This window comes from Xiphophorus hellerii, chromosome 2, assembly GCF_003331165.1.
Source record: "Xiphophorus hellerii strain 12219 chromosome 2, Xiphophorus_hellerii-4.1, whole genome shotgun sequence".
Taxonomy (NCBI): Eukaryota; Metazoa; Chordata; class Actinopteri; order Cyprinodontiformes; family Poeciliidae; genus Xiphophorus; species Xiphophorus hellerii.
This window is the reverse complement of record NC_045673.1, coordinates 20,970,399-20,996,822: the sequence shown is the minus strand read 5'-3', so window position 1 is coordinate 20,996,822 and position 26,424 is coordinate 20,970,399. Positions and strand designations below refer to the sequence as shown.

The following is a 26,424-nucleotide window of genomic DNA, read 5'->3' as shown; positions in this document are numbered from 1 at the left end:
GGAGCTCCGCGGAGGCTGCGGGGGGTTCTGGGAGCCCACGGGATCCTCAGAAGGTCTGCAAGGGTCTGACAAGTTCTGATCCCGGTTCCTGGAGGTTTTCATCGGCGGTTCTGGTTGTGGATCATGTTGCAGCTGCGGCTCGCGGTGCTGCTCGGTGAGTAAATGTGACTCGGTTCTGCAGAAGTTTTTCCAGACAAGCTCTAGAACTCAGTGCCGGTGATCTGACCTGAGATCAGCTGCAGTTTGGAAACTTTATTTTTTCTTCAACATTCAGTTTCAAACATATTAAAAACTCCATGGGGAAAGAAAAAAAAAAAAGTTTTCTGGAACGGGCTCGGACTGGATCCGAACCGGAACAAGGTGAATCCTGAAACAGCTGTTTTCAATCGGGGACAAAGAGAAAATTTAAATGACTTTAAAATGAAAGTTCAGAGAGAGTGGACACAAATCTTTAGAGTGCTGAAAAATGTTCAACAAACTTTTCTTCCTCTGAGTTTAGATCAATTAATCTGTTCAGTTTCAAACTCTGGTCTGAGATTAGAAGAGGAAAAAATGATGAGATGTTTAAATCAGCTAGGCTCCCAACAAACTTCAACTTTTTAAGTGTTTACATCTAAAGTTATTTTCACAAATATTCATGCGCACTCTGCTAATTTTTAATGACCCTACTCAGTTCTTTATATGTTTTAAATTGGCTATTAATGTATATGATTATACATGCTGCTGACTGAATTTTCCCACTGTGGAACAAACAACTATAACTATAACAACTCTAAATCTGACCTGGGATCAGTCTAATGGAGGAAAAACTAGACGTGAATAGAAAGATCCGTCTTGTTGAAAAGAGATTATATATAAATCTGATCTCAGAAAACTTTGATGGAGACTCATTTTATTCAGCTCTTATCTCTGCTTGGTCTTTTAAATATTCAACTCAACAATTTAGAGAACTGCTGTAAGTCTGACCTGAGATCAGTCTGGTGGAGCAGAACTTTATGATGCTGTCTGAAACTCCTCCAGTAATTTCAGGTGTTAGATTTCTATTGACCAAAGTTAAACTCAGGGCAGGAGGCGCTGCAGAGCAGGTTAGAAGGTCAGTGGATGTAATTGTAGTGGCCAGCTGTAAATGCATCCACCTTCATCCTATTGAGTAGTATCTGCTCCTCGTCTTCAGACGTTCGTCTGCTTGAAAGAGCCAGTCTGAATGTAATCCCGATTCATTCTCTTAGCTCTGCAGGCACTCACCTGCACTCAGGAGGGCGGAGGCTCACCGGGCAGGACCCCAGATGACCTCAGCCTCCCAGAGTTTGGCGACGTTTGCACTGAAGGCAGCTGTTACCCAGCGACAGGCGATCTTCTGATTGGCCGAGCTCACCAGCTGCTGTCCACCTCTACCTGTGGACTGAAGCGTCCAGAACCGTTCTGCATTGTCAGCCACTTGCAGGTAAAAGACAAGTTTGATGCTTGTTTTGCCCAATGGAGTCATTCCTTCAAGCCTGATGAGTTTAGGTGCCACTCTGTTGATCTGATGATTCCAACATCAGGATACTGTAACACCAGTATCCTTTGTCACACCAACTGGCCTCATTCAACGTCGCACTATGACGAAATCTGCTCTATGTCGTGACCTTCAGTCTTATTGCCCTTTGTCGTAGGGGAGCGAAACTTGACTTCCACAAAGATGGATATGTGTGTGGACAGAAATAACGATTATAAAGCAGGTGTTAGGCCAGTCTTAAAGTTAAAATTCATGGTCCACGGTAAACTTTTAACTAAGCTACTAAGAATTTCTATGAGCTTCTTAGTTTGAAAATGAATGAATGAATGGGCTTCTATGAAAGATTTGAGGGCTGTAGAGTCGGTAAAGGAACCTCTCTCATCAGCATGTTTGAGTTTCCTGGGAAACAACCTTCAGTTTCTGACCTCCTGCAGACGTCCCGCCGGTCCCTGGGATGGACGCTCTGTGTGTTTGGTTAAACTGTGTGTGTCTGTGTTACAGTCTGTGGTGTTTCCTGTGTAAAACGATCTCCCTATAAGGAGGTCGAGAGTCTGGCTGCAGGCAGATGTTTATCCAGATGTTTCAACAAACAGAACAGCGAAAAGGTCCAACACTCTCCATCCATTCTGATATAAAACCAAACCTTTCTGGGACTATTTTTTTGTCAGCACAAAGTGTTCATACTAACCCTGTTGTTGGTTTCAGGTCCGATTGCGTAAACTGTTTGAACTTGATCTGTTGGTTTTGAGTTTTAGACTCTCAGTTGGTGTCAGGAGGTTCAAAGGACAAAGAAAATATAAGCAGCAGCTGGGGCTTAGGATGTGTTTGAGGTCTGGTTCTGCGTTTTTGAGCAAAACACCAAACCCCATGTTGCCTCTGATGCACTTATCTGAGATCGAATGTTTGTGATTGAAAAGATAGTAGTGCTCAACAACCTCGGATCAGGAAAGTCTTATTCCAACAAATGAGGTAAAGCAGCGGCACATGTGGAAACCTCCCAGCTTGAAGGTGTTGCTGAAGGTTTAATTTGTTCTCAGGAATCTTTGCTTGAAGAGTTTTATCTCCACTGACCACCAGCAGAGAGGAATCCGAGGAATTTAACTCCCTGTTAACTCTTTGCCCTCCCCCTCTGTTTATTTTTTTTAACCAGGAGGAGAAGAAGTGCTTTGTGTGTGACTCAGCAGCACCATATGACGATGAGCTGGCCAATCACAACCACAGCCACCGAATTGAAAACGTCGTCACCACATTTGGTCCCAACAGGCTGAAGACCTGGTGGCAGTCCGAGAACGGTAACGATTCAGCTGTGTTGTTCTGCCGGTCAAACGGTAGATATGAGCGTCAGAGCCGGGTATTGACCTCATAGTTGGAGGTCAATGCGTGTTTCTTTAGCTGCTAACAAACCATAAATTGGCAGAGTCCTTGAAAACAAATGCCTACTTGATTCCCTCCTATTTATCAGTAACACTGTCTTAAGGAGAATTTCAGTCTGGTTTCCATCCCCATCATCGTACAGAAACAGGATCTGAAACAACATCCTCAGGGCAGCTGGTTCTAGACCATTACCTATTCTGATTCTCATCAACTTAACAATGTTTGAAACTTATCTCCATGGCGTTTTACATATTTAGATCAAAGCCTTTTAAGTTCACACTATTATGGGCCACTATGGAGGTTAGTTGTGTTGTACCCTAGGTCTCCTTATGTTCACCATACAACTGATTTCTCTTGATAATGTCTTCTGTAATTTCAATATAACTTCTCCGTGACATATCATCCAGCTCTTCCCTCCAATCTACCCCTTTTTCTGAGTGTCCACAAGACATTAAATGTCTCGTGGACACTTTCCTAAGACATTTGGTGGGATTTCAGTATTGACAGTTCCACCATAAGTCCTTTTGAGTCATTCTAGACATTGCTTTTTTCGTACAAAGCTCATACAAATAACAGTCTGCTTAAATCATGTCGGTCTTTTGCTAACACCTAGCTGCATTCCCAAACTGAATCCCTCCACCGTAACTTCCTCGTACTGCAAATTTCATCTTGGTGGCACTCTCTCTCAAATATTAACCTCAGTGGGTCCAGAATACTGTGGCCTGTATCATTACCAAAACATTTGAGGTTGGTTGTTTCGTACAAACTGATTTTCATTTGTGGCTCTTCAGGTCTGGAGAATGTCACCGTCCAGCTGAACCTTGAAGCCGAGTTTCACTTCACTCATCTCATTATGACCTTCAAGGTGAGCTCCTCACACTTAAGAGGCTTCCTGACAGTGTGAGTTAAACTGGTGATAGGAATCACAAATTCTGAGAAATTGGGCGCTGAGCCCAAGTGTGGTGCCATCCAGCAGGAGGTGGAGACAGAGTCCATCTGATTTGATGAAGTAGAGTTACAGTGTTGATGCTGGTGAGGTAGAGCAGGTGGTAAGAACCTTTGAGGAACCATAAAAATGGTCCAGATCTTTATGCTTCAACTCGGTTCTCTTTTTAAAGTAACTTCAGTGCCTTTCTGCTGATTTCTTGAACCAGCAATAAGTAGAAACATGGGTATTCCAGCTCTGTTGATTATTGGATGAGCTCATTGGTAAGCTTATTTAGACAGTCAGATGAGTTTTGGACGTGTCATCTTTACCTGTTCTCTTTCGCCAGACGTTTCGACCAGCTGCCATGGTCATTGAACGATCAGCAGACTATGGAAAAACCTGGCAGGTTTACCGCTACTTTGCCTACGATTGCGAGTCATCCTTTCCATCAGTTTCCCATGGTCCGATGAAGAAGGTTGATGATGTCATCTGTGACTCGCGTTACTCGGACATCGAGCCATCCACTGAAGGCGAGGTACTGTAGCTCCTGAAAACATTTGAAGGCAACTGCAGGGGCATTTCAGTGTCCTTACATTGATGTAATGAAGATCCGTTACTGTGACCTTTTGGTGCTCTTTGGTTGTTAATTGTTCTTCTTTTAGGTGATTTACAGAGTCCTGGACCCAGCATTTCGTATTGAAGACCCTTACAGTCCACGGATCCAGAGTGTGTCTCCTTGAATCAGACAATTTAGCCAGAGTCTCCGTTGGCAAAAGGTTATTGATCTGTGATTATTTTCTCTTTTTTTCAGACTTGTTGAAGATCACCAACCTGCGGGTTAAGTTCACCAAGCTGCACACACTCGGAGACAACCTGCTGGACTCTCGGATGGAGATCAAGGAGAAATATTACTATGCCATCTATGACATGGTGGTCAGAGGAAACTGCTTCTGTTATGGACATGCGTCTGAATGCGCCCCTGTTGAGGGAGCAGGCCAGACCATGGAGGGCATGGTGAGTTTTTTGCCTCAGCGCGTCTTCAGTGCATGTCTTCAGTGCATGTCTTCAGTCTTCAATTCAGTTTCAATTGTTTTCGAGTGTGTAATGATTATTAATTATCTGTCTGTGTCTTTTAGGTTCATGGTCATTGTATGTGCAACCACAACACTAAAGGACTGAACTGTGAACAGTGCGAAGGCTTTTACCACGATCTGCCCTGGAGACCAGCCGAGGGGCGCAACACCAATGCCTGCAAACGTGAGTCTCATGGTTCCATACTGGTCCAGAATGGCCTACATGGCTATAAACTGGTCCATAAGAATCCACTTGTGGGTAAGCCATTTCCATACAGTCTCTGTACCTTTAAAGTGGTCTAATAATGCCCATGTAGATCTCCAATGATCCAAAGTGGTTTCACTGATCTGGTCCAAATTGAGCCACACATTCATACTTTATTGGGTTCTGATTATAATTGAGATGTAAGTTTATGATTCTGCCAGTGGTCAGAATCATATCGTCTCTTTACTGCCTTAATAAAATCAAAACAGCTAATAATTGGATAAATCTAATCCGAAACAGCTCCTACGATAAACTGGACATCAGATTGGTGGTGAAATCTCCTTCTTGTTCTTCTTCTTTGCTCTACAGAGTGTAACTGTAACCAGCACTCGGACTCGTGCCACTTCGACATGGCCGTGTTCATGGCTTCTGGAAACGTCAGCGGAGGAGTTTGCGACGACTGTCGGCACAATACGACCGGACACAACTGTGAGCAGTGCAGACCGTTTTATTACCAACATCCGGAGAAGGACCTCAGAGACCCAAACATCTGCCAGCGTGAGTCTACCTGTTTTTATTCAAATCTAAACCTGTGAAGGTGTGAAATAACACCAGAGTCCAGCTGTTTCCTGAGGTCTCTGAGTCAGAACAGAGTTCTGTCTTTAGAAAGAACCAGGATCCTCAAAGATCCATAAATCTATGTACAGTTTCTGTGCTTTGCAGAAGCACTTTCATTTCAAATGCTCTTTTGTCTTTATAACATGGTATTATATTCTCTGCTAAAGTCCTGAGTCCTGATCAGATTTCAGGCACTCAGACATTTTCATGAAGGAAGATGAAAGGATGAATTTAAGACCAAACATTTAGGAATGTTTTCATGTTGGAGGACTTTGATGTGGTTTCATCCAGGCTTAGACCTGCCTCACAGATTATCTTCTCACCTTTGCTCAAACGACAGAATCACACTTTTAATCATCCACATCTACAGCCTGACGTCCTGATGATCACACTGAGGCAGATATGAAAAACATCCAGAGATTTAGTTTTTTATATTTTTCCATGTCAACAGAAGATTTCCCCTTTTGTTGACATGAAGCTGGAGTTCTGCTCTTCTGATGTCGACTGGGTAGCTTTGATTTGTTTGTCTGCAGCCTGTAACTGCGACCCCGTGGGCTCCCTGAATGGAGGAATATGCGACGGATTGACGGATGTCCGAGTCGGTCTGATCGCTGGTCAGTGCCGGTGTAAAGTCAATGTGGAGGGGGAACGGTGCGAACACTGCAAACCGGCGTACTACGGGCTCAGCGATGAACCTGAAGGCTGCAAAGGTATAAAACGCTCACATGAAGGCTCGGTTCATTGATCATTTCTCAAAGATCCTCACAGACGGAACAGATTCACTGATAAATCATTGACATGTTATCAGACTGGACTGACTTGAGATGCTTGATATTGAAACGGGGAACTGATTGGTATAAACATTCCCCTTTTGGGTCAGAAGAGTTAAATCCGAGGTATCAAACATCAGAACCACTACAACAAGAGAACGTGGGATTTCCTAGAGGCTGTTAAAACCTTTCTGCATGGAGTTTGCATGTTTTCCCAGTACATGTAAGGGACTCCAGCCTCCTCCCATAGTCTAAAAACATGACTGCTACCTTAATTGGTCTCTCTCCATTGTCCTTACGAGTTTGTGCGTGGATATTTGTTCTGTGCGATGGCCTGGCAACCTGTTCAGGTAACCCAGCATCTCTGCCTCGCTGCGATCCTACAAGAATAAGTGAGTACAAACATCGGCTGGATTGGCTTTGATACTATAAAGACACCAACAGAAATTTTGATAAAGTAACCAAAGTATCCCCAGCACCTGTAAAGGGCTTCATGCAGGATAAATGAACGAGGTTATCTACCTGCAGAATAATTTCTGTTCATCTTTTAGAAAGTCTTCATTACCAATGAAATTAAAATAAAATCTTGTTGGAGGAGTTTTGGTCTTTTCAAACAGGACTATAAATGTTGCCAGTGTGAAATATGCTGTTCTAAGTAGTTTTCTGATAACACAAATATAGAAATAGAAATATCCTTTATTTCCCACAGTAGGGAAAATAAATGAACAAGATAACATAGTATGAACTTGTATCTGAAATTTGAATGCTTGGATGAACGTAAGTGGTTTAAAGTACCAATATTTTCGTTTTTTATTCCGTACCACACACGTGCAGTGATCTACAGAGCTTTAGATCAGATCTTTCATTTTCTTGTGCATCTACCAAAACAATGTGGGTTCTTCTCTTTGTTTTGTTTTCCTCTAAAATATCCCACATCATGTCACTTAGATTGGGAGTACCGACACCATTTAGAAATATGCCATGCTCCAGAGAAGGTTGGAGTGTTTGCTTTAAATGAGGCGCAAAGATTTCCAATGTGGCGCTCCCAAACTAAAATGCATGTCACCCTTTGGTGGATGCAGGTTTGATGCAGTGAGGAGATTTTCTTGTCAGGAGGCGTAGCTGCAGATATCAGTCAGATCATCTATGATCTACGTGACCCGCTGAACACCGATGAGTCAGTGTGAAAGCAGATCCGCTTGGGGGGGGGGAAGATAGATTTTCACTTCTTCTGACTTTTACAGATGTTTCCTCACTTTCTCTCAACAGTAACAAACAGACAGGAGATGCAGAGTGGTTAGATCTGAAGGTGGGGCCTGCCATGGGTTTATTTACACCCTAATGCACCAACACTAGAGGCAGACTTTCAGTGTGTTTGTACAGGGCTGTGGACTCTTTAAGTCAGTGATTAATTTTAAAAATTTAATTAATTTAAAAATTAGTGATCTTAGGAGTATACTTGTGAATAATTAAGGATGCTGGAGCATCGGTGAAATCTCCACAGAACAACAAAAGACTGCAGGAAAGAAAAAAAATATCAGGATTTTGGGGAGCAAAACCTAATTCTTAAATCCTTTATTTCAAACCTAGACAGAAGCAGGTGTTACTGGATATATTTAGGATGTAGATTGGGACTGATGAGTTGTGATGGTTGCAGCGTGTACCTGCAGTCCCCTGGGAACATCTCCTGGAGGAAACCCATGTGACAGCGAAACAGGAAGCTGTTTCTGCAAACGTCTGGTGATCGGGCGGGACTGCAACCAGTGTGTGGTGAGGACAATACTCAGATTACTCTGCACTTATCCTACAATCAGATCGCGGTCCTCAGAGGTGGCGAGCTAACACCAGAGACACACGTTCTGAAATAAAACGGGGGAGTTTCAGTCGGAGACATTGGAGACTGGAGGATGTGTAACTGGGCGTACTGCTGGGTCTGCAGGATGAACACTGGGGACTCAGTAACGACATGGACGGCTGCAGACCGTGCGACTGCGATCTGGGAGGAGCCGTCCACAACCGGTGAGTCCATCTTAATACACCCTCACCAATTATTGACTCTAGAAAAGAGGAAGGATGGGAGAGTTTTTTCATAAAGATAGATTTTCTGGGTACTAACCTCCAGGCTTAACACTGCAGCAGAAGTTCTGCTTGATCTGTAAACATCACTCATTGTATCACGTGGTTTAAATGGATTCAGGTGAAAATTAGGAAACCCACTTAAATATCAGTTCTTAAAGAAAGGCTTAGTGCCTAATCTCAAGTTTTATTCCTGCAAAGAGAGGTTTTATTGCTCTTAAACACCAAAATGTACTGTACCTTCATTTACTCATTAAGCAAACAATATAAGCAAAGAAGAAAAACAGTCAGGACAACCTACAGACACTCTGTGTCTCTTTAGCTAACACACTTCTTCTAGGCTTACACTAAACTCTGATATCAGTCTCTGAAATCTTTGTCCCATTCCTCACTTTCAATCTAAGTTTCAGACAAACCTTACATAGACTTTCATGTTTTTCTCTTTTCATGTCTCCCATTGAGCTAACAGTAGTTCATTTTCTGATTATGGAGCATCAAACTGCATTCCTGAGGCTTAAACTCAGTAAAATTCAGGGTAACGATGTTCAAGCTTAGCCATCTTAAGAGGAAATTATTAAATTTAGACCTCACCAAAAATCAATGTTTTTTTTCTACAAAAATGTAAAAGTTCTTCAGTTTCTTTTACTTTGTTTTTATAACTTAAATTTCTCAGTGTTTTCATAATTAATAACTCATATCTTTAAGTTCAAATTAGCTAAAAACAACTGCTGGGCGTTGCAGAGTGTCCATATGAGTGTGACTGTTCATCATGAACTGGTGAGACGTGATCATGGAACCAAATGTTTGACTGTGAAGTTCAACCATCAAGAAGGAAATACAATTGCTGAAATAAATCAGACTCCCTGACTGAAACAAGCAGTTTTGTGTTGCGATGAATCAGTTTGTATGACTTCCTGTCTGCAGGTGTGATCAGGTGAGCGGTCAGTGTGTCTGCAGGGATCACATGTTCGGCCGTCGCTGCGATCAGGTGGAGTCCGGGTTCTACTTTGTTGCTCTGGATCACTACACCTACGAGGCTGAAGATGCCAAGTTTGGACCTGTGAGTTTAACCTCTGACCTGTTTATGTGATGAAGGAGCTTGAATCCTACGTCACCTCTGAAAAATAAAAAAGGTTAAACATTTAAGAAAAACATTTTCCAGCTTTCTAACATCTACTTTAAAGTTGATTCCTAAAAAAACCCCAAAATATTTGCAGCAGGATGGAAAAAAAAACAACTGGTAGATTCTTGTTAGTTGTTTTTGTTATAGGACACAAGATCTTTAAACTGAGATGTTTTAATTTCTGAAGCACTAAACATGAAATGAAAACAGATCTGTTTCTCTAACTCGTTTTCATTTGGTCCAATAGAGTTTTTTTTCTGTATCTTGCAATCAACAGAACTTCAAGATAAAAACAAAAAGACCTGGAGATGTGTACATGGTCAGAAAATAAACTGCAAATTACAAACTCTCAGCAACATTTCGGAATGTTCCTAAATATTCCTTACTAGTGGTTCAGATACTTAAGAAAGAAAGAAAACTTTTTAGTGGAAAGTTGTTTACATGCAATAAAATGCAACTACAAATCCATTTCATGGGGGGTAAACCTAAATATTTGAATGCTTGGAGTTCCACATGGTTTCATAAATGGATCCCTAATTTGCTGAAAGTGTGTATCCTTTTTGTTGTTCTCTGTAATGAAAGATATTCTAACACATTTGGCCTCTAACTTCACGTGTATATAAAACATATAAACATTAAAAACATCAATAGTAAAACAGTAGATTAAAGTTACAAAAACATAAAGGCAATATGTATTCTGCTTTATGTGTTTGCGTTGTTTAAAATATTTTAACCAAACTTTGTCTTACGTTTGCTCTGATATTACATTATTATTTATTATATTATTATACGACTGAGAACTATTGATCTGCATCTGAAAAACTTTGGATGCAAAAATTCCATAATTTAATTGTTTCCCTGCTTTGTTCTGCTGCTTATTCTGCTCCAATCTTTTTAATATAACTTAATAGTGTTTCCTTCACATGGTTTGCCATGTTCCTCATTATTCCAAACATCTTCATTGTTGTCACAGAGTAGCTGTAGTGTTTATTTATTTCTGGATCAGCCTGAACCCAAACACCTGCTGGCCTCCTCTGTGTGTCTGTAGGGAGTGACGATGGTGCCCAGACCCCACCCTCATGACCGCAGTCCCACCTGGACAGGCGTTGGCCTGGTCAATGTTCCTGAAGGGGCCTTCCTGGATTTCTCTGTGGACAACATCCCTCATTCCATGGAGTACGACATTCTTATCCGCTACGAGCCTCAGGTGAGACGCAACCTGTCAGCTTGATGTCGCAAACCACGAAAAGCTGAAAACCTGTGGGATGTATTGTCAGTCAGGAAGACGCTGTTTCACTTTTCTGTGATGTATTTCTACAGCTGCCTGACCAATGGGAGGAGGTTCTGATGATAGTAATGAGGCCTGGACCAATTACAGCTGACAGCCGCTGCATCAACACTGTGCCAGACGACGACAACCAAATGATCTCCCTTCATCCCAGCTCGCGGTGAGTGGGCCGCTTCCTTAAATTATCAGAGGGTGAACAAAATGGAGCATTCAAAGGAAACCAATCAGAAAGACCAGAAAACCTTGAACTAGGGATAGCCAACTCCAATCTTCACGTCCTCCATGTTTTAGATGCATCCCTGTGTCAAACGACTGGATCACAGACTGAATTACCTCCTGAGCAGTGTTGTATAAAGTACTGAAATCTCAGAGTCAAGTAAAAGTACAAGTACCTCTCCAAAATATGACTTTGGTAAAAGTCGAAGTCACTGACTGAAATGTTACTTGAGTAAAAGTCTTAAAGTATCTGAAACTTCTTGTACTTAAGTATGGAAATTACTGTAAAAATGGATGTACTCAAGTAATGTAATGAAAAGTACAAGTAAAAAGTAAAACAAAGCAAATGCAGTTTGAATGACATTTTTTATATTTTGGTAAACTTGTCAAATACACTTAAAATAATGTACACAACCAAGTGCAGGCAAAATTAAACCTGCTAATAGATATACCTGCAGGCATCATTTAGTTAAGAAAATTAGGTGCTTTACCTATAGCACAAGGTTAACTTAACCTGCTTTACAACTGAACCAGCTTCTTAGTATACCCTCCAGGACAGAAAATACAAAGTTTTTGTAAGCCTTAAGTTTTCCCTTCAAGTAAGGTCAGTGCTGAAAATGAGAAAAATAAATAGTACAGAAAATGCGGCCAACATGAAGAAAAAGAGCTGTTACGATTACTCTACTTCACAAATCAGTGAACCAGTCAATCCTACAGTCAGTAGGTGGTGCACACAACTGGTCATTATGCAAAAGAAAAAAAGAATTGGGAGGGAAATGCAGCTTATTGGCATCTCTGTAAACCTGGTTTTGAACTTGCATGCCTTTCCTATATTCGTTAAATTTAGTCTAAATTGCTATCGCTATGGCTTCTGTCCCCCCTTGAACAGAGGAGTCTAGGTAGCCTGCTACAGTCAACATTAGGCCTAAGCTAAATACACCACGTGTGGAACTGAAACAATGCCAAACAAAGTTCATTTATGGTCAAGATTTCACAATACAGTAGTGTCTAGTGACCAAGCTATAGTTACTGAAACAGGAGGATTATAACCATTTCATAAGACATTACCTCGATGTGTTTCTTCAAGTTGGACGGGGAGTTTTTGCAAGATAGAATTTCCATGTGACTGCTACTGATTGCGAGACTTGCTTTGTGTTTAATGGGAGAAGCGAAACAGGTGTATCCTAATTAAAAGTAAAGAAATCAAGAAATGGCAAAAAATGTGGAATGAAGATAAGAAAGGAAGAAGATTATATGAAGTACAAAAGTCAGTTTGAATTTGAAGCATTAATGAACGAAACAGAAGAGAAGAAATAATAATTAGTAGATTAAGAGTAGGTCATACCTACTTAAATGACATGCTTTATAAAATAGGGAGGAAAAATAATGATAAATGTGAGAGATGTGGAGAGAAAGAAAATGTAGAACACATATTGATGAACTGTAAGTCAAATGAACTCGAAAGGGAAGAATTAAAGAGAATAGTTAGAAATATGGGGCATGAATGGAATCTTAAAGGTATATTAGGAAATGAAGGAAACATAACAGATATTCACAAATTAAGGAAAGCATTGTTTATTTATCTTAAGAATACAAAATTAAAAAGTAGAATTTAATAGATATGAAGTAATGCTTCTACACACTCATGTACAGTAGGTGGCGGTATGCACCTTAAAGTTGCTTGTGATCCGCCATAATAGAAAAGAAGAAGAAGAAGAAGTATCCTATTGGTGGTGATGAACAAGCCCAGGCAAGCAGGCTACGGACTTTGTTCGGTAGCCTACTTGCTACTTGCTAATCAGTAGGTGGGGTCAAAACACTTGCGTTTCTCTCTCTCGCTTTTTTGTAACGAGTAACTAAACCACACATTGAAAATGTATCGGAGTAAAAGTACGCAATTAAGTTCGGAAATATAGTGAAGTAAAAGTGAAAGTCATCAAAAATTTTCATACTCCAGGAAAGTATGAAGTACTCCAAAATATACTTAAGTAAAGTAGTGAAGTATTTTTACTTCGTTACTATACAACACTGCTCCTGAGCGTGTCATCAAGTTCTGTTCATGAGCCATACATTTGATTCATCTTAAACATCTTAAAATACGGTGACCTCCAGCAGTCAGGGCTGGATTTGGCTAACTTTGGAAACCCCACATAAAAAAAAACCAAGTCAAGTAAAACACCAAATTCTGAACTGACTTATTGTTGTTTTTTTTTAAAGACAGGATTAAAAGTCATGAGTGATTGAAGTGTACACTGAATCTGTGTCCACAGGTACGTGGTTCTGCCGAGGGCGGTTTGTTTTGAATCTGGGCTGAACTACACGATCCGCCTCAGTCTCCCGCTCTACTCGGCCCTCAGTGAAGTCCATTCTCCGTACACGCTGATCGACTCGGTGAGGAAACTGTTCACCTTCTCATTTCTGACCTTTCTTCCACTCAAAGCCACTGAGGTCATATAGTTCACCGACTGAGTCATTTACACATTTTATTCATAGTTTATCAGTGGTCCATGTCATGCTAACCGGACTGAGACTGCAGGTCTGCACATCTTTTGGACCTCCAGCTCAGTGTTTCTCTCCCCGTCCCTCAGATCGTGTTGATGCCGCACTGTAAGAACCTGGAAATATTCACCTCCTCTGTGGGAGGGGACTCGAGTGCTTGGGAAACGTTTCAGCGTTATCGATGTTTGGAGAACAGCCAGAGTGTCATTAAAACCCCGATGACTGACATCTGCAGGAACTTCATCTTCAGCATCTCTGCCCTGTTGCAGCAGGGAGCTAAAGGTACTCAGCACTCAGTGCAGTGCAGTGATGATGGAGCAAAGGTAGTTCTTGCTCTCTGAGGAATGTCTCTACTTAACCCCTGACTCCGACCTTTGACCCAGGCCAATCAGGCTGACGGCAGGAATTCCCCTCAGGGTTTGATTTCAGCTCCGCTCTGATTCAGAGGGGATTATTTCAGTCACACCTCAGTAAAAACCAGGAAGAGCTGCATGAAAACATTTTCAACAAGAAAGCTCTGTAAAAACAAATGCAAGCACAAAATCCTAACACACATTTTGGTCTAGTTTTTAGTGCAAATATCTTGAAATAAGACAAAGCTAACCTACACATTACTTTTCAGTGAGATATAGGAGCTTGCTTTAAGTTGAAGATTCCTTAATATTGATTAAAAAACTCTAGCAATAAGTAAAACAATCATCCAGTGGAATAAGACAATTTTTCTTATAGTATTGGAAAAAATGTCTTGTTGCAATGGCAGATTAGTTTACTTACAAATAGTACTTTTTCAGCAACGTTAAGAAATTATTGACTTAAAACAGGCTCCTACATTGAGCTGAACAGCTAATTTTTAGTTAGTTTTGTCTTATTTCATGTGTATTAAGATATTTGCACTAGAAACAAAAAATTATTTTGTTTTTGCAGTGAAGAAAAACTTCAGAAAGACTTTTATTGTTCAAAATATCAAGATGTGACCGATCCCATTAGCAATGTTTCCCCTTCCCTCCCTCTTTACATGCATCTGATTTCATCACCTCTTGTTCTCTTGCTGCCTCCCTCACAGCTGCTTTAACAGTGACCTGTTGTCTTTGCTGATCCCTAAATGCCTCCCATCAGCGCTCAGCCTCCAGCTTCTCTTCTTCAGCAAGACTCGACTTGTTTCCTCTTTGAATTCCCCTGAGCTTGTAAATTCTTCATGTCTCTCCCCAGGATGTGCAGATTTAGTGTTTTGAATTGTCCCTTGTGTTGGACTCCCATTTTCCAGAGTGCCAGTGTGACCCCCAGGGCTCCCTCAGCACAGTGTGTGACCCCAGCGGGGGCCAGTGTCAGTGTCGACCCAACGTGGCGGGCAGGAACTGTGACAGATGCGCTCCCGCCACTTTTCAGTTTGGACCGAGCGGCTGCAAAGGTCAGACACCTTTTCTTGAATAAACAGCCTGTCAGATACGGATCAATAATGTGATAATCAATAAGTGCAGTAAAAGGTGCAGCGGCTGATATGTTGTATGGATAGTTTCACACTTCTACACTGCTAAAGCAAAATGTTACCAATTATTTTTGGTCTAGTTTCTACTGCAAATATCTTAGTACACTTGAATTAAGACTTGCAAGTAACTTTTTAGAAAGATATAGGAGTTTGTTTTAATTCAATAATTCCTTGATATTGATGAAGAAGTGCTTTTTGCACTGGCAGATTTATTAACTTTTTATATGGAAAAATGTCTTGTTATAAGTGAAATAATCTTCCAGTGAAACTAATACTTTTTTTATTTATATTAAGGAATTATTGACTTAAACAAGCTCCTATATATTGCTTGAAAAGTTACTTGCAAGTTAGGTCTGTCTTAATTCGAGTGTACTAATATGTTAGCGTACTAATATGTTAGTACATATATACTAACATATTAGTACATATGTACTAACCTACACAATACTTTTCAGTGAGATATAGGAGTTTGCTTTAAGTTGATGATTCCTATTGCTGAAAATAGGAAGTAATTGCAAGTAACATTTTAGTATGATAAATATGTTAGTACACTAGTATATTAGTAACATATGTATCGCTAATATACACTAGACCAAAAATAATGCAACACCAATTATTTTTAGTGTAGCAGTGGAATCTAGACCAAACCTAATTGGTGATATTTTGTGTTTTTGCAGTGTGGATGGACTTTCTGAGGTTGTTCTGTGTTTTGCAGAGTGTGCATGCGACCCTCAGGGGTCCCAGAGTCCAATCTGCGATCAGCTGAGTGGTCAGTGCGTCTGCGTCGCCGGCGCCTACGGTCGGCAGTGCGACCGCTGCCTGCCGGGTCACTGGGGCTTCCCGGCCTGCCGCCCCTGCTCCTGTAACGGACACACGGAGAGCTGCGACGCCGCCACCGGCCGCTGCACCGCCTGCAGGGATCACACCACCGGACACAGCTGCGACAGGTGCGCCCAGGTGACCCGCAGGGACAGGATCTGATCTCAGATCAGTTCCATCTGACCTCACAGATTCCTTCCCACCCATTCAGGTGTCTGGATGGTTACTATGGCGACCCGGTTCTGGGCTCAGGTGACCACTGTCGTCCATGTTTGTGTCCCGACGGGCCGAACAGTTTGCGGCAGTTTGCAGGAAGTTGTTACCGCAGCGACACCTCGGAGCAGGTTGTGTGTGTTTGCAACCCAGGATTCAAAGGTGGGAACTTTATTCACTCTGACAGAACAAACAAATAGACCTTATAACTTTCTCCAAGTTTGTCCAAATCTGTCAGGAAAATCCAAACTGAATAATTTTATAAATGTCTCTTGATTTTGTTCCTCACGTGTGCTCTTCTAAACCTAGAAATATTGTGTGAAAACTAAATTATTTCTGTACGTTTTTTTAAAAATGCATTTGAAATGTAATATACAAATGCCATTACTCGCTACAGTCATCATCACACAATCTAAATAAATCACAAAATCTCTGAATTTTATTCCCTTAAATGCCAGCTCTAGCAATAAGACTGAAAAAAAGGCTTTTTTATTAATTTTTTTGTTTGCTTTATTTTTGAAGGGGTTTTAGTAAATTAGTTTGCAACATTGATCTAAGCTCATTTTCATATAAAACAAAAGTGCATCACCTTTTCCCCTTGAAAACAAAACCACTCTTGAAGGGACCAGCTCTGAGCTCCAGATGTTTCTCTGAGGATTGCTTTATGATCCTGACTTATGGTCTCAACACAAGCTTTTAATTTGAGGAGAAGCTGCTCTGTTATTCAGTCCGAGGGAAACTCTGAGAGCGGGGGATGTGTTGAGACGTCAGGTCTGTTATTAAAGCAGGAAATAAGATGTTCAGGGGGAAATCAGCTGCTGACAGACGCATGAGTCACCAACTTTCTTTGTTTCCATCTGACAGGAGAAACACGGGCTGAGAGAGGGGATTAAATGTCTGCATGTCTGACCTAATGTCATCGCTTCTGGCAGGTTGCTTTGATGAAGCAAAGTTGACCAGAGTAATATTGATCAGCTTTACCAACAAATACAACTGAAACCAGATGTTTACATACCCCGTATGAATAGATGGATAACTTTAAATCAGATTAAACCTTACTTGTTTTAGTTCAGCTCAACCACAATTATTCTATTTACTAAATTCAAAAACAATCAGAATCAGAGAATTTAGTTTTTTATGCTTTTCTTTAAATTAATTTCTTTACTCTCCTTGGTAATTTTTACCTCATGTTCTTTCCTCGTCTACTTTTGTGAAGTGCACCAATCTGTTTAAATGCTTTCATCCATCTTCCTGTAAAGGTCTTTCTCCATAAGAGTATTTGCAAGACGTTATCTGGCTTTTCTTTGTTGTTTTAGAAATGGCTTCTTCCTCACAGAGTGACTTTTCACGTCATGTTAATACTGGACTTGTTTTGCTGTGGATAATGCCAACATCTTGCTAGTTAAAGCCAACGTCCTCATAAAGTCTCCGTGGGATGGGGGATAAAGAAGCGTTTGGCACCAAAACATCTCTAGGACACAGAATCTGTCACTTTCCTCAACAGTTTTTTGGCTGGACATTTCCTATCTGGTTATATTTATAAATAATTACTGGAGCAAATTAATGAGGCATCCGCAGGTTTCTGGAAATTGCACCCAATACCACCTGGGAGTAGTGTAGTGATGGCACATTTTACACTGTTTACACTTTCTGTTCCCAATTTTAAAAACAAAAGATATCAAATTTGGTAACTTGTTTACTGTAAATTCAATGTTCATCTCCAAATTTTATTTTCAAATACTTAACTTAATATGCCGCACTTGCAGTAAATGCCACTCTCCATTTCAAATTGTAAATTAGTTAGATCATCTTTGCTTGTTTGCTACTCCTGTAAGATTAAAATCAAGAGCCATAATAACATTGGTATGATGTACACTTAAAAAAAAATACAAATTTTACCAAGTATTTTTGGTCTAGTTTCTAGTGTAAACGTCTTAGTTCACCTAAAATATGAAAAAACGTGAGTAGCTTTTCAGTAATGTATAGGAGACTGATGTAAGTCGATAATTCCTTAATATTGTTTAATATTCCACTAATGTGAGGAAATAATATGAAGACATTTCCTCATACTATTAGTGAGGAAGTGTCATAAAGGCTTGGGTCGGTCCTGCCGAGGATAAACCAGACTCATGGAGCGCTGTAACTCTCTGTGAAGCTAGGCTAAGTTTAAGCTTTTATCTCTTAACACATGAAATAAAAACTAAAACAGCTGCACAAGGAAGCAGATGTTTGTCAATGGGTGTTTCTCCATTTAACACAAATCTCAAAGCCATGACATCATCGTCTGGGCTTTCATAAACTAAACAGGCACGGTTATTCGACTGAATATAACATTAAGTTCAGAAGGCGTTGATGTTATATTTTGAGAATCTTGGGGAAGAATCCCCACTCAATTTGAAAAGTTGGGTGGGGATTTTAGCAAATACAAACAAATGTATGTGGTCATCCTGATTGACCTAAAAGAGGAGAAGTTAAAACTGGACTATCTGTGTCTTTGTACAGTGACTTGTTTACCTGTATGAAAGTAAACAAGCTTTATTTTTCTAAGAGAAGACTTTGATTTTCCTAGATGAAGTGTGTCCCAAGTTCAGGCTGGGGGCCGTTTGTGGCCCTTGAAAGATTTATTTTCCAGACTTCATAGAATTTTGTTCTCTTGGATAATGAAATAATGAATCTCAGTTTTTATCTGTGTATGAGAGTTCATTTTTTGTATTACAGTATATTATCTTTAACCCATTTTAAAACTCTGCAGAGATCAAGGAAGCTGATGATCGGGTTGTTAACCAAACCTCTTGTCCTCTGCAGGTGCTCGCTGTGATCAGTGTTCACCTGGTTACTATGGAAACCCTGAACAGGCCGGTGGCCAGTGTCTCCCGTGCCAGTGCAACAACAACATCGACATGCTGGACCCGGAGTCCTGTGACGCCAGATCCGGCGAGTGCCTGCGCTGTCTGTACCACAGCGAGGGTCCGTCCTGCCAGAACTGCAAACTGGGTTACTACGGCAACGCCTTGGTTCAGGACTGCAGGAGTGAGTGAAAGTGAAAACTTCCTTCACACCTCACAACACAGAGAAACCAGTATAACTGAGACAGAACTAATGAAAACCAATAGGTAAAAATCCAATATATACTGGTTAAACATGAAAAATATCAAATGTATTATGTGAAACAAAGGGTTATTGTTGCTGCTATATTTTGTTAAATTAAAATTGCAAACAATATTCAGATAAGATTTTTTTAATTTTTATTAGGAAACTGAGTCTGTAGCCAGAAGTCAGAAAGCCAAGAAGTGAAATTAAAAATACATAAAGTAGGAAAAAATTAAACTTAAAAATTGAAAATTCAGCTGAAAGGTTGTTTAGTTGCTGATAAACTGTCCATAATTCTGTTTTGTGATCACAGAGTGTGTCTGTAATGAGCTGGGCAGCGACGAGTCCAGCTGCCAGTCCTCCACCGACTGCCACTGCGACCGCAGCAGCGGCCAGTGCCATTGCAGACCCAACGCGATTGGTCAACACTGTGACCGCTGTGCGCCCGACACCTGGAACATGGCCAGCGGCGCCGGCTGTCAGAGCTGCGACTGCAACCCTGAGCATTCGTACGGGACGACCTGTAACGAGGTGAAGAGCTTTTCTGTTTCACTGATAAAATTCAGACTGAAGCTTTGCTCTGTTGTCAGACTTTATTTAAGTCTCAAATATTTCCATCAACTCATCCTGAGTGTCGGTTTGTTAACCTCTGGAGTTCAACATGAATAACAAGAAGCCTTCTGATAAACTTTGATCACATTTACAGAAGGGTCTCTTAGCACAAACGCCTTCTGCTTGATGAAGTGATAGAATATTAATGGAGACGGTTGATTTCCCTCAGATCAGCGGTCAGTGCTCCTGCCAACCTGGCTTTGGAGGAAAAACTTGTAACGAGTGCCGAGAGCTGTTCTGGGGAGACCCTGAAGTCCAGTGTCATGGTGAGTTTCACTGGAAATAGATCAGTCTGGCTTTTAAGTCTGTTTCTAGAAAATCTAGTTTCATACTTCCTGTGCTGCTGAATTTCTGAGTTGTTCATAACACCTACAAACCAAAGAAATATATCAATTTTGAGAGAAAATAATGTTTTTGTTTTTTTGGGAGGTGGAGGGGGGGGGTTTAATTATTATTTTATACAAGGTAAAAGGTAGTTTGCATGTGAGTGAAATAAGTGCAACCAGAAACAGAGTTCAGACTCTCTTAGATTAACTATTTGTCATGTCACATAGTTCAATCAATTTAAAATTTGCAGATAATCTCTTAGGTTTCCTAAATGACCAGAGGAGATACGAGAGGAAGTGGTGAAATTCTTCCATTTGTGGAGAAAAACTAATGTTTTCTGTGAAAACTAGGATGAAAACAGTAAATTAGAGTCATGGATGAGACCTAAAAAATAGCAATAAACTCAGATTCACTGCTAAGACAGCAATGCTGTGGCAAAAGAAGAACATATAGCAAATCTCCAGACTGTGGTATGATAAACATCTGCAAAGAGTGCTGAAGATTCAAACTGCAGCCAAAAAACAGACATGATTTAGAGTTTCTCTGAGGAGGAGTGGATTAAAATCCCTTAATGAGACACAAACCTATTACAAAGTCTTATATAGTGGATTTTTTTTTCTGAATTATTGTTTATATTCTGAGTGTGCATTAAAATGAATCTAAAATCAGCAAGGGGTCAAGTGCTTATATCCCCAACTTTATGTGTTCTTCAAAAGCTTTTCCCCCAAAACCAGGAATCCAGAGTTCAGACGCATTTCTAATGGCCCATAAAAACAACAACAAAAAACCCAAACTACTTTGTGGGAATGTCTGTGTTCAAAGAACCTCTCTGCTGCAGTCGGATTACATCCAGATGTTCAACGAGCTTCAAATATTTTTGCTCCATGTAAACAGGACCAGACTGATCAGAACCGGCACAAAACTCAAAAATACACAAAGACGTTAAATCGGTCCTTCACACCAAAGAGTCGATGCTGAAAGTGAAGAAGCTTGTTCTTTAGGATGTCAGGATGAAGCATGAAGATAGTTGTAGCAGGAAGACCCAAGTGTTGCAGGGAAATATTATTAAAAATCCTCCTGAAACCTGGACTTTGTGAGAGTCTGCGGTACTTTTTGGGTCTTTAGTTTCTGACGGAAGTTTGGAGTAGAAAAGTCCCAGTTTGTTGCTGTTACTTTCCACATCTGAAAGCAGCTGTTTCTTAATTTGAACCAGATACAGAAAAAACAATCATTGGGTTGGACAAAACATGGCACACTCGTAATTTAATAATTAGGGTGTGGTCACTGGTCACACAGTGCTGTGGGATGCCGTCCCATTCCTCAGCCGGTGTGGTTGCGATGGTCACTCCGGGAAAACGGCACATCCAAACTCAAACTACTGCAGCCGTTTTTCAGACCTGTTTATTTTGTTTCATTAAAATGTTACTTGTTTAATTTATTGCTGATATTAAAAAGAGAAAAATACACAAAGTTTTCTATTCTTAATTGACTCTTGCGTATATCTGCCTTGGGGAACCACAGATCAGTACTTCCAGTGTTGCTCAAGTCCTCATGTTACCAGGTTTTTATTCTTCTTTTTAACTTTGAAGTAGGTGGAGTTGTGTGAGAAACTGGCGGATTTCAGCTTTTCAGAATAAAGCCATGGCCGTTTGTCTCCACAGCATGCGACTGCGACCCTCACGGCACCTTGGAGCCGCAGTGCAACAAAGTGAGCGGCCACTGCGTCTGCGTGGAGGGCGTGGCCGGGCCCCGCTGCGATGCCTGCGCCCGCGGCTTCCACGGGACCTTCCCAGACTGCCATCGGTGCCACCAGTGTTTCTCAGAGTGGGACAACGTCATTGGTCAGTTGACCAATCAGACACACCGACTGGTCAACAAGGTCAGCTCCATTAAAGCCAGTGGAATCAGCGGACCGTACAGGAAGTCCATAGAGAGCATGGAGAGAAGTGCTGCAGACATCCAGAGCATCTTAGACCAAGATCCGGCCTCGCAGCCTCTGACTGAGGTCCAAAACTTGCTGCAACAGGCCAGGTAGGTCAGACGGGACCTGATGTGAAAATGTCCCATCTGGATGTGGACTCTGATCTCCGTTTGTGTCTCAGCGACCTGATGGCAGCTTTGAGCCAGACCATGAACAACACCGAGGAAACTCTGGATCTGGTGGCTGAGCAGGACTCTGGCATTAAAACCCAACTGGACTCTGTGACGTCGGATGCTCAGAAACTGGAGCGGACGGTCCAGGAGCTGCTGGACCAAGTGGAGTTCATCAAAAACTCCAACATCAGAGGTAAAGACTTGCAGCTCAAAGTTTGTAGAGAGCTGTTGAACACGATCTTTTCCAAATTAAAGCACTAAAACTTACGAGAAATGGACGGTAATCTGTTTGGCAATCAGAACTGGGTAAATTAAATAACTTTAAATGATGTCATTCCCTGATTAACAGGTTTTTGCAACATAAAATGATATTTAGACTGGATCAGATCTATGTGCTGTGTCTCCCCCTGCAGGTCAATCACTGAACTGATTACATTTCAGAAAATAAGTTCTGTGTTTTCTGAGGTTGGTTTCTCACTGAAGAAGCAACCAATGCAGCTGGCATGAGGGAATGGCATTTCAGACCTGTTTGTTTCCTTATGATCATCATAATTTGTACCAAAAACGCATCAGTATGGATCAGTTATTTTGTTATAAGCATGGAGATGATCCTCCCTGATCTACACAATATAAAGTCTTTCTGTTACCAGGGGCAACAGACAGCGTCACTAAGTACTTCCTGCAGTCCCAAGCAGCCGAGGCGCGAGCAAATGCCTCAACCATCAACGCCGGCAACCCAGTTGAATCTTCTGCTGCCCTACGGCAACTCACAGAAGACAAAATGAACCAAACCAGGGAGGAGTTTCTGGAGAGACAGTCTGAGCATGCTCAGAAGCTGGACAACCTGGCTGGAGAGATGGAGACTTTGGACCTATCAGTGATCAGCTATAAGGTAAAGCATCTGCAGATTATACAGTCTGATTTATACAGTTGTGTTACAAATAAAACAGTGCTTTTTTAAAGTAAGATATTATGATTATGTATATATTTTATATTTTAACAAATGCATTGGAAAAACAATGCTATTTGTTTTACAGGGAAAACATAAGGAAAGATAAATAAAATGTGTTACAGAAAGTGGGGAAAAAAGAATATTAGGCTGTTTAAAGCAAATAAATGTCTTGTAAACTCAACATTTACAGTTTAAACTGAAAAAATGTTTGAATATTTACCTCTAATGTGAACCACTGAGCTGATTTTATGTTGTATAGGAACCGTTTAAGTCCTGGCTCCAATATGTTGCCTGGAATTGATCTAACTCCTGGTAGTCCAGGGCTATCGTGTTCCCCAGATCTTCTGCATTTATTTTATTTTGCCGTGGAAACAAAATGTGTCAAATCCCCTCCCCCCTTCAGTTTTCTATTGGTTTAAGACCCGTGGATTGTACTGGTTGCACCATAGCGAACCAGTACAATCTTGAACTGTATCTTCAACCAAGATGCTGCTTTTTTATTGGAGTTTTTAGGGCTCTCGTCTTGATGAAATGCCCATTTCAAGGATATTTCCTTTCCAAGCATAAAGCAACATGATCTCTTAACCTATTTTTGATTTCTTCAGAGTGATCCATGATCTTGGTAGGGTCCATAGTATGTAAATCATACCTTACAATCCTGCTTCTCATTTCTGTATTTTATTCAGAAAGTCCTTGTCTTTCACCAGATTTAGGATTTTATAGTTTGTTTTTTTATGTCCTGGGTTTTGCAGACCTGTGGCAGCCCATCATCTGGCCAAGACTCCTGCTGGTCTTCGGCCTGCGGAGGTCTGGGCTGTGTGGACCCTGAAGGTCAGCCCAAGTGTGGAGGAGAAGGATGTGATGGTGCAGTGACAGCAGCCAACAGCATCCTGTTGAAGACTCAAGAGGCCGAGCAGGAAATCATCAGCGCCATGGCAGAGGTGGAGAAGCTCTCCAAGATGGTAGGTCTCTGGAGTCCTGGTTTGTGGTCTGAGCTGAACCGTGAGGACTGTCTTCAGCTGTAGTCTCTCCTCAGGTGTTGGAGGTGAAAATGCAGGCGGATGAGGCGAAGCTCAGTGCCCAGAATGTCCTGATGAAGACCAACAGAACCAAACATAAGGTTGACCAGAGCAACGAGGAGCTTCGAAGCTTGATCAGACAGATCAAAGATTTCCTCACACGTATGTTTCCCTTTCTTTAAAGCAAGATCTCTAGGTATTCCTGGTGTTCAAAACCAACCCTTGCAACTCCATTTTAGACAAACAAGATACTTAGAGACTAAACTAAAAAGCTTCAGTCGAATATAAACTCTTGTGGCCTTTTCAGAGGACGCTGCAGACCTGGAGAGCATCGAACTGGTGGCAAATGAAGTTCTGGCCATGCAGATGCCGACCACACCGGCTCAGCTGCAGAACCTAACGGATGAGATCCGACACAAGGTGGGAGAGCTGGGACACGTGGAGGCAATCTTACAGCAAAGCGCCGACGACATTCAGAGGGCAGAGACTCTGCTGGACCAGGCCCGCCAAGCCAGGTGACCCACTTTAAAGGTCTCTCAAAGAACTTGGTGAAAACACAACAGGATGTACACAGTATATTTGTTTCACATAGACATTAAATAGACTTTTCTGTTCTTGTTAGTAAGCAGGCGACGGATACGAAGGACTCTGCAGAGAAAGTGAAACAAGCTCTGGAAGAAGCTCAGAAAGCTCACACAGCTGCCAGCAGCGCCATCCAGCAGGCCGCCTCCGACATCCAGACCACCGCCAAGCTGCTCTCCTCCGTCAGTGGCGGCCGCCATCGATATTCGCCTTGTCATACCTAGACGTCAGATCTGGTAAAAAAACCAAAAAGCACATATTGTGTTTTCAGGTAGAGACGGAGACGGCAGACGCAGAGTCAAAGCTGGTCAACGCCACCCAGAGGCTGCAGAGGCTCGAGCAGGATGTGAAGCTGCTCGCCGACAGATCCGCAAACGTTACTCAGAGAACCAAGCTGGCCAATCAGGAAGCCGCAGACATCGGAAGGATCGCAGCAGAGGTCAAAAAGGTGGGCTCACCCGTCTGATAGTTTAGTCTTTTCTGTAATTCTGCCTCTGCTGTTCTGATGTCCTTGTGCATGTTTTAGGAGTTTGAGTCGGAGGTGAAGCAAAAGTACAGCACAGTGGAACAGCTGATAGATCAGAAAGCGGGGGGTGTGGCCGACGCTAAGAAGAGGGCGGAGTCACTGCAGAACCAGGCCAAACAGCTGCTGCTGCAAGCCAGCCACAAGTTGCAGCTGCTGAAAGGTAATTTCCTCTGAGTCCACGAATGCTGCTTGCTTATTTTTCTTGGCTTATCATTTACTTAAGAGTTACCCAGAAAACACAACAGAGGTCTGACAGAAAAATAAAAAATGTTCTTGTTTCAGATCTGGAAAAGTCGTACGATGACAATCAGCGAACTCTTGAGTTGAAAGCTGAACAGCTGGTTGAGATGGAGGCAGCAGTGAAGAAGCTGCTGCAGGAAATCAGCCATAAGGTCACCCTCTACAGCACCTGCTTCTTTTAGACTCATCGCATCATCATCCTGAGCCCAGTTATAAAAGCATATCCACCTTTTTATTACTTCACATCTGTTTTATTTGGCTCCGATTTGTTTTGGGGGGGAGGCCAACGGCTAGAAAGTTGCTGTGCTAATCCATGTTTAAGTACAATTACTGATTTATTCAGAAAAGACCAAAGAGTTTTTCATTTAAAGAAAATAATAAAAAAAACTTTTGTTTACCGTTCTATATTTGGTCTTTTAGTTCATTTTAGGATTGTTCCCAGACATATTAGCTTTAATATGAATTCCATTGTGAGGCAAATAATATTTTTCTAAATCTATTTTCTACAAATTTTAATCGACTGATTTCGTTAACTTTGACTGAATGAATCAGTGGAAAAGAGAATAACTTCTCAAAGCGTGAATGTTTTACCATCTGACTGCAACCTGTTCTGTTACAGTTGTTCTGTTTTACCAAATCGTATCTTTAAAACTCAAAATAATTTTAATAAAATGTTTTAAATGAGTAAAAAAGTCATTGTGTTCATTGAAGCTTTTGTTTTTACAGTGGGTTATTGGCAGACCTGAGGTGTGTTTATCTGTTTGCGTATTTCTGTGTAAAACAGAACTTGTTATAA

The 26,424-nt window shown here is 41.3% G+C and overlaps 1 protein-coding gene across 1 annotated transcript; it reads left to right on the top strand.

Moving 5' to 3' along the window:
* The first annotated feature begins 1 nt into the window (after nucleotide 1).
* lamb1a (laminin, beta 1a) lies at nucleotides 2–26,322 on the top strand. The gene is made up of 33 exons (XM_032588660.1): nucleotides 2–154; nucleotides 1,230–1,444; nucleotides 2,649–2,790; nucleotides 3,664–3,737; nucleotides 4,147–4,335; nucleotides 4,463–4,526; nucleotides 4,612–4,814; nucleotides 4,937–5,057; nucleotides 5,448–5,636; nucleotides 6,230–6,406; nucleotides 8,124–8,236; nucleotides 8,406–8,485; nucleotides 9,467–9,602; nucleotides 10,714–10,872; nucleotides 10,986–11,113; nucleotides 13,440–13,560; nucleotides 13,758–13,950; nucleotides 14,933–15,076; nucleotides 15,870–16,101; nucleotides 16,185–16,348; nucleotides 18,992–19,216; nucleotides 19,590–19,807; nucleotides 20,058–20,154; nucleotides 21,877–22,246; nucleotides 22,318–22,502; nucleotides 22,960–23,201; nucleotides 24,014–24,223; nucleotides 24,298–24,442; nucleotides 24,588–24,795; nucleotides 24,903–25,044; nucleotides 25,134–25,310; nucleotides 25,389–25,548; nucleotides 25,671–26,322. Exons 1-33 carry the CDS (start codon nucleotides 124–126, stop codon nucleotides 25,808–25,810), a joined length of 5,394 nt encoding a protein of 1,797 aa, XP_032444551.1. The 5' UTR covers nucleotides 2–123; the 3' UTR covers nucleotides 25,811–26,322.
* Nucleotides 26,323–26,424: the final 102 nt, after the last annotated feature.